General features: G+C 35.8%; 1 protein-coding gene across 2 annotated transcripts in view; it reads right to left on the reverse strand.

The window, feature by feature from the left end:
* Positions 1-20355, reverse strand: part of ITPR2 (inositol 1,4,5-trisphosphate receptor type 2) — a 472751-nt gene that overhangs the window by 276610 nt on the left and 175786 nt on the right. For both annotated transcript variants that reach the window (XM_038577122.1, XM_038577123.1), the window contains exons 22-26: positions 17954-18147; positions 14059-14188; positions 11673-11730; positions 10034-10199; positions 8850-9023 (exon numbers count right to left, since the gene is read on the reverse strand). In XM_038577122.1, coding sequence (XP_038433050.1) covers positions 8850-9023; positions 10034-10199; positions 11673-11730; positions 14059-14188; positions 17954-18147 — 722 coding nt within the window. The remainder of the gene's footprint in view (positions 1-8849; positions 9024-10033; positions 10200-11672; positions 11731-14058; positions 14189-17953; positions 18148-20355) is intronic.

Consider the following 20355-nt stretch of genomic DNA (forward strand, 5'->3'; position numbering starts at 1 on the left):
ATACAACATTCTGGAGAATGCAAAACTATAGAGACCGGAAAAAAGATCAGCAGTTTCCAGGACTCAGGAGCTTACAAGGGAAGGACAAATAGGAAGAGCACAGAGGATTTTCAGGACAGTGAAACCAGTCTGTATGATACTGTGTGTGATATTACTATATTGTATTTGTCGAAACTCATAGAATTGTACAATACAAATAGTGGAACCTAAAGTAAACTATGGAGTTTAGTACATAGTAATGTATCAATATTGGCTTATCCATTGCAAGAAATGTACCACATTACTATAAGATGTTGGTAATATGAAAATGGGGAGAGTATATGGAAATTCATTGCACCTTGTGCACAACTTTTCTCTAAACCTAAAACTGCTCTAAAAATAAAGTCTATTAAAAAAAAGTATGGTCTCATAATCAAAGACGACCAATTATATAAGGTAACAAGTAACATGACTGAGAATCATAAGAAATTCCCTAGTGCTTCTGATCCTGGAATTACTATACATAGTCTAGAAAATAGCCATATGGAATCACAAAAATTAGCAAGCAACAAAAGATGATTTAAAAAATGACCAAAAAGATTGTTTTAAAAATCGAATTGCAGGGCAGCCCGGGTGGCTCAGCAGTTTAGCGCCGCCTTCAGCCTGAGGCCTGATCCTGGAGACCTGGGATCGAGTCCCACATCGGGCTCCCTGTGTGGAGCCTGCTTCTCCCTCTGCCTGTGTCTCTGCCTCTCTTTCTCTCTCTCTCTCATGAATAAATGAATAAAATCTTTTTTAAAAAAATTTTAAAAAATAAAAATCAAATTGCAGGTATAAAAAAAATTACTGAAATAAAAATCAGTAGGTAAACTGCAGACAAGACATATTTAAAGAGAGATGCATATGTGTCTAAAGAAATTACTCAAATTCAGCACAAAGTCCCAGGTGTGGAAAATATAGAAAAGAAATTAACAGATATTGAGGCAATAATAAGGTTTAACATATACTTAATCATTTTCAGAATTAAAGCACCACTATTCAACAGATGGCAAACATCTCAACAGCAGCAATAGAAGCCTGGAGACATGAAATATTATCATCAGAAGTGGAAGAAAATATCTTTCAACTGATAAGAGTTTTTTTGTCCCCGGTAAAAAATAATTTTAAATTTATAAGCATCAGACAAAAGAGCCCTAAAAACATGTCAACTATACTCAAATTAAAAAAACGAAGAAGCTAAGTGCAAGAAAACCAAACTAACAAAAATACCCTAAAATCATATAAAGTAAAAATTACTAAAACTATAGGAGAAAATGTATAAACCTACCATTGTAGTAAAAAAATGTCAACAAATCTCTCTCAATGATCAGTATGTCAAGAAAACAAAAATATTAGTAAATAGATAAATGATTCAAACACAAGAAGCTTGACTTACTAGCCATATACAAGGAACCCTATATCTGTTCACATTCTTCTCAAGTCCACATAATTACAAAACCTAACAGTATATAATAAGCCAAAAAAGCAAGTATCAACAAATTTTGGAGAACTGATGGCATCATAACCACATTCTCTTGCCACAAGTTAATTAATTAAGACTTCAATAACAAAAAAGGATAAATTTTGTCTAGACATTTGGAAATTTGAGAACTCACTTCCAAGTAATTCTGGGAGAAAGATGAAATCATAATGGAAATTTTAAAATATCTAATATTGAACAATAATATAAAAGGCATTTGTTAAAATTTGTGGAATGTAGTTGCTTAGAAGGAAATTATACCATTAAGTTTTTTTAAAGTTTGAAAAGTGTGTCAACATAAAAGGTTAGAGGATAGTAGAATAAATATGATAAAACAAACCCAGAAGCTCAACAAAGCCAAAAACAGATTCATCAAAAATGACGAATAAAATATGTGCAATGCTGTTAAGATGATACATGACATTATACATTCGTCAAAACCCACAGAAGTATACAACACAAATGGTAAAATCTGAAGGGTCAAAAAAAAAGTTAACACAAGTAAACAATATCAAGAATAAAAACGGGGTCTCGGGGCACCTGGGTGGTACAGGCAGTTAAGCATCTGACTCTTGGCTTCAGCTCAGGTAGTGATCTCAGGGTGGTGGGATCCAGTTCCAAGCTGGCTCTGCACTCAGCATAGAGTCTACTTGTGACTCTCTCCCTCTGCCCCTTCCTCAGTAAAATAAATAAATAAATAAATCTTAAGAGGGGTAGGGGTCCTGAAGCTATAGAGATAGCAGAAATTTGAAAAGATAATGGAAGAATATGAACCAACTTATGCCAATAAATTTGTAAACTAAAGCATATGGCTAGAAAAATTTACAGCAAACTGAGCCAAAACAGAAAATTTGAATGAATTTATAACCATTAAAAAAAATGAATTAGTAGTTAAAATCTCCCCACAAACTAAATCCAAGGCCCAGGCAAATTTACAAACACATTTTATCAAACATTCACAGAATACATATCTAAACATATGCAAAGAAAGGAGAAGACCCTGCAGTTCATTTTATTATGATATTAGTCTAACCTTTTTACCAATACTTGACAGGAACAACATAAGAAAGGAAATTTACAGGCCAATCTCACTGACAGCATAGATGTAAAATCCTAAACAAAATATTAGCAAAGTGGATCTAGCAATGTAAAATTATCACCAAAATAAATTTATTTTAGAATGCAAGGCTACTATGGTAGAAGTTCTATTTATAATTCTTTTTATTAAAATTAGCATATTAAGAGGGAGATAGGTGAAATAAGTGATGGGGATTAAGGAGTACACTTGTAATGAGCACTGGGTGATGTATGGAAGTGTTGACTCACTATATTGTACACCTGAAACTAATATTACACTGTATGTTAACTAACTGGTTAAATAAAATTTTTTTTAAATTAGCAGATTAAGATTAAAGAAAAATAATAATCTTGATAGATGCATAAACTATATTTAATTAAAGTCAATAACCATTCATCATAAAAATTAGCAAACTAGGGATAGGGGGGATTTCCACAATTAATAAAGGGTATGTACAAAAACAATTGGACAAAAAAATGATGTTCACAGTGAAATATTAAAATCATTCCCTTTAAAATTAGAAGCAAGACAAGGATACTGATTATTATCACATCTACCCATTATCCCCATATCTACTCACCACTTATACTGGAAAATTTTACCAATACAACAGAGAAGAAAAAAGGAAATAATAAATATAAAGATTATACTCAAGTTTGAACTATAGCATCACCATGACTTGAAGTCAAAAATATTTTTAACCTTGGTAGTAGGTACACATAAATTGGTAGGACCTAACTAACTTACCCATACAAAATTTAGCTTAAATCTAAAATAGAAAAAGAAGTGAAATGGTCAATAAGCATATGAAAACATGCTTGACCCCCGTGAGTAATCCAGCAAAATCACAATAGAAAAAAATATGTCAATCCATCTAATTACCAAAAACGGAGAAGTGAAAAAAACAGCTGTCATGAGGATATGGAGCTATGGAACTCTCATATAATGCTGGAGGGAGTGTCATTTGGTCATCAGAAAATAATTGGCATTATTTGGTAAAAGTAAACATACTAGATGTATTACACCTAAAGATATATCCTGAAGAATCTCTTTTCTTTTTTTTTTTTTTTTGAGGATAATTGACACACAATGTTACATTAGTTTCAAGTATACAACATAGTGATTCTATTTCTCTCTACATTAAGGTGCTAAGTATAGCTACCATCTGTCACCACATCACACTATTACATTATCATTGACCATATTCCCTGTACTGGGTCTTTTATTCCTGTGACTTATTCATTCCATAACTAGAAATCTGTATATCCTATTCCTCTTCATCCAATCTGCCTGTGCCTCACTACCCTATCCTCTAGCAACCATCAGTTTGTTCTCTGTATTTATAGGTCTGATTCGGTTTATTTATTGGTCATTGTTTTGTTTTGGTTTGTTTTTAGAATCCACATAGGAGTGAAATCATATGGTATTTATTTTTCTCAGTCTGATTTATTTGACTTAGTATAATACCCTCTAGGTCCATCCATGCTAATCACCAAAGGCACAATTTCATTCTTTTTTATGGCTGCATAATATTCCAGTATGTATGTGCGTGTGTGCACACAAGCACATATGTGGACATGCCACATCTTCCTCATCTATTCATCTATCAGAGGACACTTAAATTGCTTCCACATTATGACTATTGTAAATAATGATACAATAAACATAGAAGAGCACACATCTTTCTGAAGTGTTTTCATTTTCTTAGGGTAAATGCCCATTAGTATAATTATTAGATCATATGGTATTTTGTTTTTCATATCTTAAGGGAATTCCATACTATTTTCCACAGTGGCTCTACCAACTCACATTGCCACCAATAGTACACAAGGGTTCCTTTTTCTCCATATTCTTGGCAACACTTGTTATTTCCTGTCTGACTTTTAGCTATTCTGATATGTGTAAGGTGGTATCTCATTGTAGTTTTGATTTGCATTTTCCTGATAATGAGAGATGTTGAGCATCTTATCATTTTAGGTCATTTGTATGTCTTTTTTGGAAAAATGTCTATTTAGGTCCTCTATTTTTTAATTGGATTTTTTGTTTTTTTGGTGCAGAGATGTGTAAGTTCTTTATATATTTTGGACAATAACCTCTTATCAGATATACCATTTGCAAATATCTTCTCCCATTGAGTAGGCTGCCTTTTTGTTTTGTTGACGGTTCCTTCGCCGTGTAAAGCTTTTTATTTTGATGTAGTCCCAATAGTTTATTTTTGCGTTTGTTTCCCTTGTCTTAGGAGATTTATCCCGCAAAAAATGTTGCTACAGTGATGTCAAAGAAATTACTGCCTGTGTTTTACTCTAAGATTTTAATATTTTCAGGTCTCACATTTAAGTCTTTAGTCTGAAGAGTCTCTTAAATATGTGCCTCAAACAGCATACAAAAGTTTTTATTTATTTTTTTTTTTATTATTTTTTTTTTTTTCAAAAGTTTTTAAAGCAGCATTGCTTCTGGTAGCAAATTTTTTTAAAAAGTACTAGAACAGGCAGCCTGAGTGGCTCAGCGATTTAGCGCCACCTTCAGTCCAGGGTGTGATCCTAGGGACCCGGGATCAAGTTCCACGTCGGGCTCCCTGCATAGATAGAGTCTGCTTCTCCCTCTGCCTGTGTCTCTGCCTTCCTCTCTCTCTCATGAATAAATAAATAAAATAAAATATTTTTAAAGTACTAGAACTATAAAGAATAAAAATGTCCACCAACAATTAACTAGATAAACATGTGCATAAGATGTAATGCACATTCTCTAATATATATTAGAAAAAAATGAATGAGTCGCAGCTAGACATCAGCAAGGAGGGAGGGCAAAAATATATCCAAGATAGACTAAATGAAATATTTTTCATGTTTTTCATGTTTTAGAAATATAAATATGTGTGGTAAAAACTGTTAAGAAAATCAAGGAAATTAACAAACTCATGATAATGTTCTCTTCCAGCATATAGGGAGGGACCACAGGGACTTCTTACTAGTAATATTCTATTTCTTAAGCTATGTGTTCATTTCAATAGAATAAGTTACCCAAGAGTTACTGACTTCACCATCACGAAAGTTTGTTTTAAGAAATATCACATTCGGGGAGCCAGGGTGGCTCAGTGGTTTAGCGCTGCCTTTGGCCCAGGGTGTGATCCTGAAGACCTGGGATCGAGTCCCACATCGGGCTCCCTGCATGGAGCCTGCTTCTCCCTCTGCCTATGTCTGTCTCTCATTCTCTCTGTGTCTCTCATGAATAAATAAATAAAATATTTTAAAAAAAGAAAAGAAATATCACACTCACATGATGAGCTATTTAGGGAGAAAATAAATATCGCACAGGAATTGGACTTTATATAATTTAATTCTAAGGTTTCATAATTCCATACCCATCATAGTAAACAGCACAACATGCTTTACGTAAAATCCAATAATAATTATAATGAACAGCCATTGGCTACTAACTTTTGCAGACACTATCAATTGCTAACCAACAGTCTTTCTTTGTTCTTCCTTGATAGCAGATTTCAATTCTGTTCTACTACCTATCCTTCCCCCCATGTAATTCAAGGGAGGGCATCCGAGAGCTTGAGGGTCATCCCTTACTTAGTCTAAATTAATCCTCTAATCCATTGATTTGGGGGTAAACAAGTGGCCCTGCTTTAGTCAAGTAGACATGAGATAGAATCTACTAAGGGATGCCTGGAAAAGGTTTTCTTGCTCCTATACGGGAGACTCACTAATGTATAAAAAGGCATATATATTTATTTTGGTGTTGCCGTGCAGAGACATAACATCTAGGATTCTGCTGCCATGATGCAACCATGAAAAGATCAGTCTCTAAATTAAGCCTATCAGCCCATAATGACCACACTGAGAAAATGAATTAATTAAAGCTGGAGCTTTACTTCTTGCCTTGTTGGTAAAATAGCATGTCACCTTATTGTTTTTATTTTTTCACTGAAGTTGTATTAACTGACATGTCATGTGCCCAGTTTGTTCATTTCATCTCACAGTATCCTCATGAGCTAAGTTCACTGAATGTCCATCAAATGAATATTAAAAAAAAAACAAAAACAAGGAATTAAATTGCCCAAAGTCACACATGTACTTACTGGCAAATTCTGGGGTATCTGACGTCAAAACCCATGCTCTTAATGCCCTATCCATTCAAGGCCATCTTTCTGTGGCTGTAAGGGCTGAGAAGAAAATCCTAATAGACATGAACATCCCATTATCTACCCACGTGCTTTTCAGGTGTAAGTCAGTGGTGGTGGAGTAGCAATGTTGGCAGTAGCCAAAACAGCCTCTTCACCTCTGAATCATAACTATGATTTTTTGACCTTGAAATCAATAGTCCAGTGGCTGCCTCCAAACAGTACTCCAGACTTTCCAAAAATTTAATTCCTTGTATTAAATCACTTCTTGCTTCAAGAAGCTAAAATTATTACCATTTTCTGAACTGATAAATCCTGTACTCAACAAATAATAAATAAATTCTAGCTTTATTGACTTAAATTCATCTGAAGTATGTAGAAAATAGATCTATAACCCTAATGGAATGCACTTTTTTTTTTTGCACTTTTATTTTTAAGGTATCCCCAATCAGACAATTTATTCATCTCCTTTCTTTCGTCAATACAAATTACTTATTAAACTGCTCAGGGGAAACCATGGATATGCACTATGTTAGAGGCTCTTTCTCCATTTCTCTCAGAGGTTAGGAACTTAAACTGCAAATGAGTGACTTCATGGAATCTCACACGTATATTATACATGACTTTTTTTGTAAACTTTTACAAAGAGCATAAAGCATCTTCCTATGGTTGTGAGCTGTTCTTTATTTTAAAAATGCAATGTTCTAAAAGGGGAAGCAACATTATATTTATTCTCTAGAAGATGTGCAAATTATGTATGCACAAAAGGAAGAGGTATTCCAACCTTGTGAAAGCATAATACATCTCTTAACATCTTTAAATATTATATCAAAAAGTTCAGTCTTACATTAAAGAGCCTAGAACTTATCATCAGAAAGACCTGGGCTAAAATCTCATTTGGGTCTCATAGAGCTGCTTGATATTGAGGAAATCCTCGGTTTTTCTGAATTTCAGTTGATTCATCTTTAGAAATATGATCTTTCTAACTCTGTCCAAAGTTTTTAACATTTAAAAAGAGGTACCATGTATGAAAATGTGTACTCTAAGATGATGTATAGCAAGTACTACACAAATGTTAAATATCCTCTTATTTCTTAAATATGCTCTGGAAAAACACTTTGTCAACAACAACAAAAGAGCTGCTCATGAGACAAATTTGTGTGGAGTAGGAAGTCTACATTCTAGGAACTTACATTATGAAATCACAGAAAAAGCTGCTAAAAGATGAAGTCAAAAATTTTTTGCAGGTTAGTGGTAAGTAGTCCTGAGACAAGGAAGAAGTAGTAACCCATCAGATGAACTTCCCTTTGGTACTTTTCCACATTTTGAGGACTGAAATTATCTCCTTCTCTGTCTTCACCTTTCACTACACAATATTTTGGGTATTCCAACACACAAAAAATCTGGGGTAGGTAAACTCCTCTAAATAGTCTACCTTCCTGCAGATTAAAACACGATTAAATGAAACACTAGACAGGCATTAAGAAACAATATCTTGTCAATTTTGATGTTGGCATTGGTTTGCCAAGTACTACCACTGAAACATGGCCTTAAAAACTTAAAATGATTATTTAGTATTTAGTGAAATGTGAAAACAACAACTAATTAAGCCACCAAAAACTAAAACTCATACAATAGAAGACTTAGGATCACCATCTTACCATTCTTTAGATTGAATACATACTTCTGGTATTTCATGCTGGTAGTAAAGCATATTTTTCCATTTAACTATTTTAACATATTATATAATGGTATGCAAGAAAGAAAGAAATGATTCACAGGTTGGAAATAAATAGCCACAGTGAATGGTAAAAAAAAAAAAAAAAATTCACATCTTTTTACAGGTCTATGCTTAGGACCCACTCCTTTCCCCATCTGACTCCATCCTATTGTCCAGATTCCTGTACTATAGCATTTACAGTGGAAAGGAAAAAGAGTGGAAAGATAGACAGATGAAGTAAAAACTGGTAGCTACCGACAAGAATTAACCAAAACACGGGCTTATGGAGTTAATTGATTTGGCAAGTGAAAATTGTCTTCTCTGTTCTTCAGAACAAAATGTTTCTTTACGAATAAATTTGCCTATCAGGCATATGTTAAAAGATACTGTTTGTATTATTTCAAAATGTATCTTGACAACGAACCTCAATTGGCTCTTCACCACCTTTTACTTGACTTTCACCCATCTCCCCGTTCTCATAGCTGCTGCTCTTCTCAACCCATAACTCAGATTTTTCTACAGTTAGTCGAAGCTGGTCTAGATCTGCCTTGATTTGCTTGTAGTTATCTACATCTTGATTGGACACCAGCAATTGCACCTGGAAACAGAAGAATTTGAACCCTCAATTTACTTATGGAAATTCCTTCATTCTTATTTCATTTATGTCAAAAATCCCAAGTCTTTTAACAAATGTATTCCTCAATTGAAGTTTAATATTTCTAGAATATTTATGGTTATTTTAGATATATATTGACCATGAAATCTAACCTGGAAGTATCTGTGAACACTACCCAATATGTTCATATGTTATAAAGAATTATATATTTTTAAAAAGTGAGCCCTAGCAAAATGCTAAAGAGTAATTTAAAATAAAAGATCCCCTAATTCTAATTTTACTGCTAAAATTAATTTTTCCAAAACTCTAGCTATGTGAAAAGAGGTAGAAATACAGAAATAAGTGGAAGAAAGTCTAAACCTCATATTATAAACTTTTATTATAATTTATATGTATTACATGACATACAAATTATGCATAATTATATCTATTTGTATAATTACTCTTGTAACTATTTACATTTTAATATATTCTTATAGAACTTGCTAATACAACGAATATTAGTGAAACACACAAGTAAGCATTAGGTATTAATCGTTAATAGTCTCAAGATCACCTGTCATTCAGATGACAAAGAAAAAGATTAGATCCAAAATAGTTACTTTCTTTTGTATTTATATATTTTTCAATCACAAAATATTTATTTCAGCACTAGTGCTTATCCTAACCAAATTTATCAGTAAAACCTGGGGTCAAAACAATAGCAGTGACAACAAAATTCCTAATATGGCATTATCCCCCAGTGCCTCCCTAAATCTTAGTGCCTGTCATTTATATTAAAGATATTAACTGAAAATCATTCGTGGGGAACTCTTTCTAAAATAGATCATGTCTTGGCTTAAGACAAGGCCACATCTGTCTTTAAATAGGAAGTGTCTCTAGGATAAGCCATACAGTCTCATTAACTCTGCAACCATGAATTCAGGTCAGATATTATAAACAATATTTTCAGAGCTTCTGCTATGGCGCCATGGAGGGCTTCTCAATCTTACCTGTTTAAATGCCTGTAAAACTTCCGCTCTCTGGCTGAAGTGCTTGAACAATAGTTGCAGGGCTCCTGATAGCAAAGGAGGGTAATCATGCATGATCAGATGAATGAGGACCCGTAAAAAGGTCCTGCCTCCTTCATCATCAAGTTGAACTGGATTTTTTTCCTTTCTGTAAAACCAAAGATAATTTTAAAATAAGTTATATCTACAAAAATTCTACTCATCAGTGGTTAAAATTGTGTATACATTCTCAGAGTTATATCACTTTTTTCCCTCAAAATTGGAAAGAAAAAAGGAAGATCATTTTACCTTTTTTCCCCCTGATATAACCGATGAAAAAACAAAGCATACATAAGAAAAGCCTGTATTTGTCCACAAAAGCAAGGATGACCAACCATCCCAGTTTGTTCAAGACTGAGAGGGTTCCCAGGAAGCAGGATTCCTCAGTGCTTGCACTGGGAAAATTCCAGGCAAAGCAAGATGAGTTGTTCACCTAGATAGAAAAAACTAGAATCCAGAAATTGATCTAAAAAAATCTCAACTCTAGTATTGACAAAAGATACAAGAATGGATGTAAAACAATAAGTAACTTTCCCTAGAGCCCTAGAGACCTCTCCACGACTGGTGGTGAGCACCTAGGGAAGGATGGGGCACATGTGCACGTGCGCACACGTGCACACAATCATCACCAGAGCTGGTCTGTGTATTTCGAATATTCAGACCCTGGGCAAATCTGCACTGGATAAGAGGGCCATTTATTTTAAGATGAAAAACCGTACACTGATTTATTGTCTCTTCCTTGAAATAATGAAATACTTGAATAGGAAAACAGAACAATAACAACAAAAACTGTCAAAACAATATAAAAACAAAGCTAAACCAAATGTTCACTAAAGATAAAGAAAAAAAAGTCCTTTTTGATTCTCTTGATTCTTCATTCTTATTTGTCTTTCTAACCAAAGAAAATGCAACAAAGGGCTTAGTGTGATATCTATTTAGGTTCTCATGGCAAGTCTGTAATAGAAATGAATGTAAGAGACTCAAAAATTTGTAGCTTAGACATTTTAGGTTTTTTTTTTTACTTTTCTTTTTTACTGCTATTAGTTTCATTTCTGAAAAAGAAACAACTTAAAAACAATAAAAGTCAGGGTTCCTGAAAACAAGGGTGGGTAGTCACATCAGAGGCATTTTGTTTTCTTTAACCATGGATATTTCCAACTGGCAGAAAATAGCTTTATTTCTCACAAATGAAGTTAATGATAACATTGAAAGAAGTCACTTTCTTGCTTCAAATTTCTCAGATGCAGGAAAGCAATGTTTTGCAAGACACGGCACTATTTATACCAAGGGACTTAAAGGGCATTCGCATGCTGTCATTATTTGAGGAAAGAAAAGCAAAGAATTCAGGGAAAAGTTCAATATGCCGATCTCATCTGTCTTGTCTCTTTCCCCTGACCTACCTAATGAAAGGCTATGCTTTCTCTTCTACAATACATTAAGAGCTTTATTTCTGGCAGAAATTATGTTGGCAACAAAGGATCTAAAATTAAATAAATATACGAAGGTAAACAATAACAAAATATCAACAGAATTCTACGCAAAATCTTATCCAGAAGATAAAGACAGGTAAATGCTACTGTACCTTCCAGCAAACATAGTTTCAGCCTGGGCTGCAATTTCATCTATATCAGGAACAATAGCTGTTAAGAGAAATGGTAAAATCCATTCTTTATGGGTACCATAGTTAGGAGTCATAGTATTTACATTTATATAAATATGCCTAATAATATTTGTCTTAATTTCTTTATGCCACCAAAAGTCAATGAACAGCCTAAAAAGTCACAATCTTTTTTTTAATAATAAATTTATTTTTTATTGGTGTTCACTTTGGCAACATACAGAATAACACCCAGTGCTCATCCCATCAAGTGCCCCCCTCAGTGCCCGTCACCCATTCACCCCCACCCCCCGCCCTCCTCCCCTTCCACCACCCCTACTTCATTTCCCAGAGTTAGGAGTCTTTATGTTCTGTCTCCCTTTCTGATATTTCCTACCCATTTCTTCTCCCTTCTCTTCTATTCCTTTTCACTATTATTTATATTCCCCAAATAAATGAGAACATATAATGTTTGTCCTTCTCTGATTGAAAAGTCACAATCTAATTCCATTTCAAGATCAACATTTCAAATGAAGTTTATTTTAAATATATATTGCTATAGTCAGAGATATATTTAGAAAACCAAAAAGAACCATTTACAAAGTTGCTTTATCTGTATAAACACATATTTATATGCAGCAACTAATCACACACTCACACACACACATTTGTAAGTATATATAATTTAATGGGGTGATGACATGGAAGGATGTTTTTTAAACATGTTTGTTAAAGAATCAAATATAGCAATAATGAACCTTGTTATTATATGGTACTTCCAAACAACATGTCCTTTTACCCACACTTCCTTCTAAAATTCCATCCCTTCTTCTTGTGGGACATTAATTTTTTTATGTGACCCAATCACGATTTCACACCCATCCTCACTACTAATATTTTGAAGATATCTTTCTGAAAATAACACATTTAAATAAGTACATTATTTATTTCTTATCTCCAAAGCATAAAAAGAAAACAGAGCAAGATATTAAAAAGGCAAAAGAATATTCCCCAGAAAGCTCTCTTATAGATTCAACCAATGAAAGAAATCAGGTAAATCTAAGAGAACTGGTTTTCTGATGGATTACACACACACACACACACGCCCCACCCCATACTTTATTGACACTTAGAGCTTCTATTTCCAGAAGTCTGGCTTCTGAGAGCCAATAATTTTTATGATCCTGTCAATGCAACCACCAACAAGACTTTCTGGTTCTTCCCTATCATTCCTGGAAATAGCCCTTTGGGGGGTTCTATACTTCTGGGAATCATAAAAACAACACTGTTGCAAATATACCAGAAGTGACCTCTCCCTTAGGAAAGCTTAACTCCATCTACAGAGGCATGCTGCCTTTTGGATGGTACTCATGACTCAGAGAGCAGGACATTGGTCTACCCTTCATTTTAACTACACACTTGTAATCAGTGAATCTATCCTGTCAAATTGATTGATGGATGAAAAAGAGGAGGACACCTGACATTTTCATGGTGGTTGTGTTTTAAAGAAAATTCCACATCTGTGGATTTTGTATACAAATCCTATCCTCAGAAAAACAATTCTGTACCTGGCTAAATCTTTAATACACATAGTTTCTAGCCTGCTATTACTGGCCTGATCTATCCAGACAAATGGAAATTCAGTGTTTCTTAGGTTCCAGAAGGTACTTTCCAGAGTCACAACATTTTCACAATAATTTTTATGCTCTTTCTTCACTATATTCGTCTACACACAAATAGACTGGTTTTATTCTCATGTTTTTTAAATGTGAAAAATAGTCATATAGTACCAGTCCATAACCATGCAAAGTAAACACACACACACACACACACACACACACACACACACATTAGCCTCCATTTCGACCTTTGGGAAATACCACATCATTACTCTTGAGTTAGGCAACAGCTTCCTACAAAATACCTTTCTTCCTGACAGCAACATTTCACACTGCTCTTTGATTAAGCTAAAAAAAGGTCTCTTGGACTTTCACCAAAACAGCATCATGCTTCTAAGATTCAGGCTCTGAAGCTGGAAAGATCTCAGAGGGAATCTCTGCTCTACTGCTTTCATGACCTTTAGCAAGGAACTTAACCTACCTGGCCTTGATTTTCTTATCTGTAAAATGGCAAAATAAACAGTACCTCTACCTTTCTGAGCCATGACAATAACAAAATAAACTGTATTCCGAGGACTTAGCACCAAGTAATTGTAAATACCCTCCCAGTCACTCTAGGCAAGTCATCTAATGCTCTGTCTCAGTTCCTTCATGTCACTGGTGGATATTATTTTTATATTTTGTCTCATAGAAATACTACTATGTCTGAAAATATGAAAGCTACAGAGTAAATGTTGTCACAAAGGAGATACCTGATGGTAGTAATGTATCTGGAGAGCCATTGGCAGATGTTTCGGTGTTTTCATTGTTCTCTCCAAATTCCTTCTTATATATTGACAGCATATATGAGATCCTGTAATCTAGTCTGACACTCAGGATAAACTACAAAGAGCATTAAAAACATAATTTTATTTTTTAGCAGCATTTAAAACTACAGTTCAGTACACCAAGAACAACATATCAACATTTCACATGAACTAATTAGAAATCTCAGTTCTTAACACATCAGTTGCATACATACTGATCATTCATAAAGCTAAGAGAAGTCATGCATTTCCATTAGCCAATGTCAGTAAAATTCCAAAACAGTCTTTTGGGAAGCAGAAAAACCTGACTTCCCATGATTTCTCTGACTATTCCAGATAGAGGTATCCAATGAGTGTGGATGAAGAGGTAATGATTTCACTGAGCACTACAGAATACCATCGGCTCTGGGAGGAGAGTGCTGGAGCTGTGACCTGCATTCACGCAGAGAGAGGCCCAAATTTCAGAGATAATAGTGGATTCTGGCTATGGCACAATCCATCTTGGCTCTAGGCTACAAAAGGACAGCTGAAGTAACAATATCCAAATATGCGATGGACTGGCCTCATTGGTGCCTGTTTTTCCTTGGATTGTGGTGTTGTCCTTGTCTTCCTTAACTAACACATTGACAGAAACTGAATGCCAAGAAGGTGCCTGTCTCTGCTAGGCATTATGAAGAATGCAAACACCTGAAGCCCACTGCCTTCAAGAAGCTAAAGCCTGAGTCCAGAAAACAAAATATAGCATTGTTAACATAATTAGAAAATTATCAGGGGCTAAATCATGTAGTATAGAATTCAATGGAGATCAGAGACAGAAAAAGCATGGGCTACAGATTTCTGAGTGGAGAAGGGGAACAAGAGAGAAGTGGTTTTATACAGGGTTCCCTTCCATCCCAGTTTGCCTGAGATAAGCCTGTTTTAACCTTTTATCCCGGCATAATTACCATCAGTGTACCCTATGCTCTTGGAAGAGCCTTGTTTGGATGGTAGACAATAACGTGCACAAATGGTACTGTCCGCCCTAATCTCCCAGTATTTCTGTGGTAACATACCCACTCCTTTCTCCTCCTTCTCTGGCATTCCTTCTCATACTCCTCTGTTCCAGTAGCACTGGACATTTCTCTCTTGCCTTCTCACATTTGTTCGGTGTCCACTTTACCTTGAAGATCCTCCTCCACCCAAATAACCTGTTTTTGAGATATCCTCCAAGATTCAGCTTGAATCCCTTTTTTTAATGAAGCTTTCTCTGGTTCCCCTAAGTCCATTTTTTTCTACTTTTTGCTCACCCAACACATTACTTACACCTATCTGTCTACCACTCACTTAACACTTCTATTATTTACTCTCTCTCTTTCTCTCTTCCGATAGCTCTCTATGCTCCTTACGGGCTGCAAACATGTTCCATGGCAGTTACGTTTACTTAAATTCAACAAGCATATGCTAAGCCAGGTACTAAGAAAGGAGCTGAGGGTACACAAGAGGGCCAAGGATAAGACCTGCCTATGAAGACATATCATGGGGAATGAAAAACAAACACCAAAGAGTCTTTTTTTATTAGTATGTGGCGAGTGCTGCAACACATATTGGCTGAGTGGATTCTGGGTAAGAGGACTTTCAAAGCGGGGACAGACCATAGGAAAACAGAGTTGAGAGGAGCCACTGGACTTGGTAGTCTAGAGCAGGAGGGGAGCAACACAAACTAGATGGTAGGTGCTTGAAATAAAGGTTTTAAAAAAACTCAGGTAAAGAACAAATGAATAAAACATTAATTGGTAAAACATTTACTTTTAGCTGAAGATTAGTGCTCATAGAATTGTATTTTATAAATATAACCAAAATAAAAGCTTTCATCCTCTAGTATATTTAATTGTGAAAAGTAAATGGAAGGTAGGAAAGGAGCAGAAGGAAGAATAAAAACAAAGACAGAGAAAGACAGTTGAGAAAGAGCCAAAGACAGACAGAGGATGGGGAGGGGGCCGCCTGGGTGGCTCAGGAGGCTAAGCGGCTGACTCTTGGTTTCAGCTCAGGTCATGATCTCAGGGTTGTGGGATCAAGCCCCAGTTTAGGCTCCACATTTAGTGCATAGTCTGCTTGAGAGTCTCTCTCTCCCTCTCCCTCTGTTCCTCTCCACCTACTTGCTCACCCATTCTCTCTCTCAATTAAATAAATCTTTAAAAAAAACAGAGGGAGAGAATAAGAGAGAGAAACGCAAAGATACAAAAAGAGAGAGATGCGTAAAACAATGGGAAAAAGAAAGAAAGAGCAGACAGAAAGCAGGAGACTTTGTGGGGCACCCAGTGACTCAGTCCATTAAGCGTCTACCTTCCGCTCAGGTCATGATCTCCCAAGGTCCTGGGATTTAGCCCCGCATCAGGCTCCCTGCTGAGCAGGGAGTCTGCTTCTCCCTCTCCCTCGGCCCTTCCCCCTGCTCATGCTCTCTCTCTCACTCTCTCTCAAATAAATAAATAAAATCTTAAAGAAAAAAAAAGCAGGAGACTTGTATAAGGAACGTGGCTATAAAAAAATTCTTGAAGAGGTGTTCTAAGAAAGAAACATATTCAAAAGCAGCACATAGGAACACAGAGAGAGTGAATCAGACCCAGACACAGAAACACAAAAATCAGAGGGAGAAAAGAGATTCAATGAGAAATACATTAAAAGCCCAAAGAAGCAGCAAGGAGAGATCAGCCCTAACTGGCCCTAGCGCAGTATCTCCATCTCCTCAGTTTTTAGCTGGTAGATTGTTTTTCAACACTGATCTTCTGTAACTGCAAACTGAAATGAGGTCACATATTTTAGAGGTTGTCCCGTGAGTCGTATGATGGTAAACTATGGGCTCATTAGGTCCACAGGTCAGGTGATCACTACCGTTCTCAGTTTAAGAATAGGAGAACCAAGTGATTTTTCGGGGTCATGAACACAGGGTTGGGAGGCCTGCCAAGATTTCTCAGGATTCAGCCTTGGAATTTCTGGAGGAACTGTGAAACGTTTTATGATTATAAATCTAATTACTTTAAATAAAAATGTACAGACCCTTCCAGGACTACTAACCCACTTCTGGTAGCTCAGCCCACATTAAATTATGATGAAAGACTTAGTAAACTGTACCCAGAATCTTAATAAATCCTTGAAAACTCCAGGCTGCATTCTCCAAATCTGGAATAAATGCTATAATTAAAGTATCATAAAACTACTTTCTAAACTTAAAAAAATGCTAAGAATTCACAGTTACAGTAATGGGGAATTTATTCACTAGACCAGTGGGCATGAAATAATAATTTATCTCCTTTAAATTCATAGAGCAAGGTATTAGACTATATTAATTTTAAATATATATATTATTTCTAGCCTCTTGGAAACAAAAACACAAAGAGAGACAGTCATATATAAAATACTAAAACCAATTATTAACATTTTTGTTAATAATAAATAAAATTTTCTGTGAGTTTCTTGCTACAATGATAAATCTGGGTACCTAAAATTACATGTCCAATTCAATTAAAAGTAGAAATAGAGTTAGAATTCAATCTCAAGTTTGCCTGCTCTGAATTCCTTAAGTGAAGGTAAAATGAAATCAGGGTCGATATTAAATGAGAAAATGCATATGAAAGAGGTTTGGTAAACCTCAAAGCACTCCACAATTGTTAGATGTCACCAGAAACACCTTTAATGGAAATGAACAAATGTAACAAATACGTTAAATAAGGTTGTTAACTTAAAATACATAAATTAGAACAATAGCACTTCAGGATATTTCCACAGGGACTTGGAACAAAGAGTGTAAAAGTAACCAGGATACACAATTAGGTATTTGTCACTTCACTTCCATTATGTAACCTACCTGTAAAATCTCAATAATCTTCAGTTTGGTGTCCATCACGGTCACGTCTTCATGCTCTACGGGGCTCCCTTGCTTGCTGGGGTGGATGCTGGGCTGAATGTCAGGTACACTCATGGGGAAGATAGAGCCTCTACTGAGTACCATTTGGGTCATCATCTCTCCCACCCCATGGATGGTTCTCATGACATTGTTTCCTGGCACAAGAAAAGTCTTTAAGTCAACACACATGACATCTGGAGGGACAGGTCTAATAACCAGTTGGTCAGAACCAGAATGACAGCCAAAGTAATAAGATAGGAAAGAATAGCATCAACCCCGCTCTGGCTCTTTCCTTATGGGCAAAGTACAGATACTGCAGACACATTTCAAAATGACAGATTTTAAAAATGAAAGTTGACTTTTCTCAGAAAATGCTTTCAAATGAGGCACCACAGTGAGTTGTGGTAGCTCTGATAACATCCAATTCAGGCCCTTCTGGAACACAGTAAGTCCTACCAACTGTCATACCAATAGGCCCTAACTTATAACAATAATGTGAGAAAACTCTACAATAAATGACTTGCAAGTGAGGATACGAGGATTACATGAAAACATGTAAGTGGTGACTAGCATCCTAATCCTACCCTCAAACCAAGGACTTCAGAGCTTTGCTTTCGTGCTTATGAAAAGAGCTTGTGAAGAGCATTGCTCTAACTTCATTTTAAGGAAAAGAAAGTTTCATCTGGGGAAGAAGCATGTGTTTGCCAATACACTTCCCATTCCTTATCCAGTTGGAATAAAAAATCATTATTCAAAATCCACAAAAAGTAATTATGCTTGAGGTAGTTACAGAAACACAATAGTGACAAACATGATCATTTTCAAAAAGGGATCACTTCCCTTCTACATCGTCTGAGTTTTAACTTCTCATTCATTTGTCCTCCAATAAAACTGCTTATACATGCATTCCCTCTACTGACCATGAGCAGCTGTACCAAAGGATCCTCCTGACACTGCTCCAATTTATGTTCTCCAGCCTGACTGTTGTTTCTCACTTCTGGATTCCCACAACAAGCAGCAAGGATTCAAAGGAACAATTGTCTGCTTTTCTTTCAGAACACTGGTCTTTGCTCCGTGTATGTTCATAGAGCTTTGCTTGAGGCAAAGGCCTAAGAATCTGGCAAATAATTTTCCTTTCCCTAAGTGTCTCAGGGTGCAAACCAAGAGAAAGGGAAATGGAAATAAGATGGGATGAGATAAAACTCTCACTTCTAAGTGAATAGTATCAACTGTAGGAATGCATACAGGATTAAAGGCAAACAAATAAAAGGAAATATGAAAGGATGGCTCAAAGTATCTTGACGGTCTTGTGCTGACCAACCCACAACTTTTATCAGGCCACTGGTAATCACTGTGAAAAGTGAAATGCCTTTTAAAACTTATTATCTGATCCATATATGAAAGTAGTATATGTAAAAGAGCATGGGGCTCAAATAGTACATTTTGGAGTAGGCAGAGACATGACATTTTTTTCTAGAGTGGCATCTTCCAGGCAGAAATTAACTGGTTTTCCTTCTGAGAAGTCTATGACCTTTATTTGACTGCTATTTACATAAACCAAAAAGGAAGGAAAGAAAAATATATATATATGAAAGATAATTTCCAAGTTTGGACAAGATTGAGACAAAGGATTTGAAACAGCCCTCTTTTCTATCAGAACAACCTTGACGCAGAATGCTTCATTGTCTGTGGTTCTCAAGCAATCATAGCAGTTGACTACTTCCAAATCCCTCCACTGTTTGCCATGTGGATTGCAGGGATGCACATCTGGTGGTTGGCAATGGTTTTAGGTCACTGATGTGTAACCAGTACATTTATCCGAATCTTGATTCGGCTATGTATACGTGTTAGCCTCCAAGAGCTGCTTTCTCACCACTAACACAGAACAGGCTCCTTTGTTATTCCTACCCGATTCACACAGAAATCCTTGGCACCCACAGTGTCTGCATCTTATTTAGATTTGCATGGAAAATAATCATTTAATCCAAATGATTATTACACAGAAAGTTAGTCCAGACAATTCTTTCCCCCAAATATAGATCCTGTCACCAAGAAATTAAAATCTAGAGGCCAGAACCAGAATAATATGTAACACATGTTGCCAAAGACATGGGGGGTTCATTCTGGTTCTGCCACATACTTAGATGCCTGTGGCACGTGGTCACCACAAAACTCTCCTGACATCTCCATGTATGGCTAACTGAGAGGTCTCAGAAGATGCTATATTTTCTGGAGTTGCTTGGTGGTGATGAGAGGTGCTTAAATTGTGAACTATCACAGCTTGGAAAACATAAGTCAAATGCCACATAAATCACAGACATGCAAGGCTCCCAAGTATCCATTTCTCCAGAGAAAAATTTGAT

This window comes from Canis lupus, chromosome 27, assembly GCF_011100685.1.
Source record: "Canis lupus familiaris isolate Mischka breed German Shepherd chromosome 27, alternate assembly UU_Cfam_GSD_1.0, whole genome shotgun sequence".
NCBI lineage: Eukaryota > Metazoa > Chordata > Mammalia > Carnivora > Canidae > Canis > Canis lupus.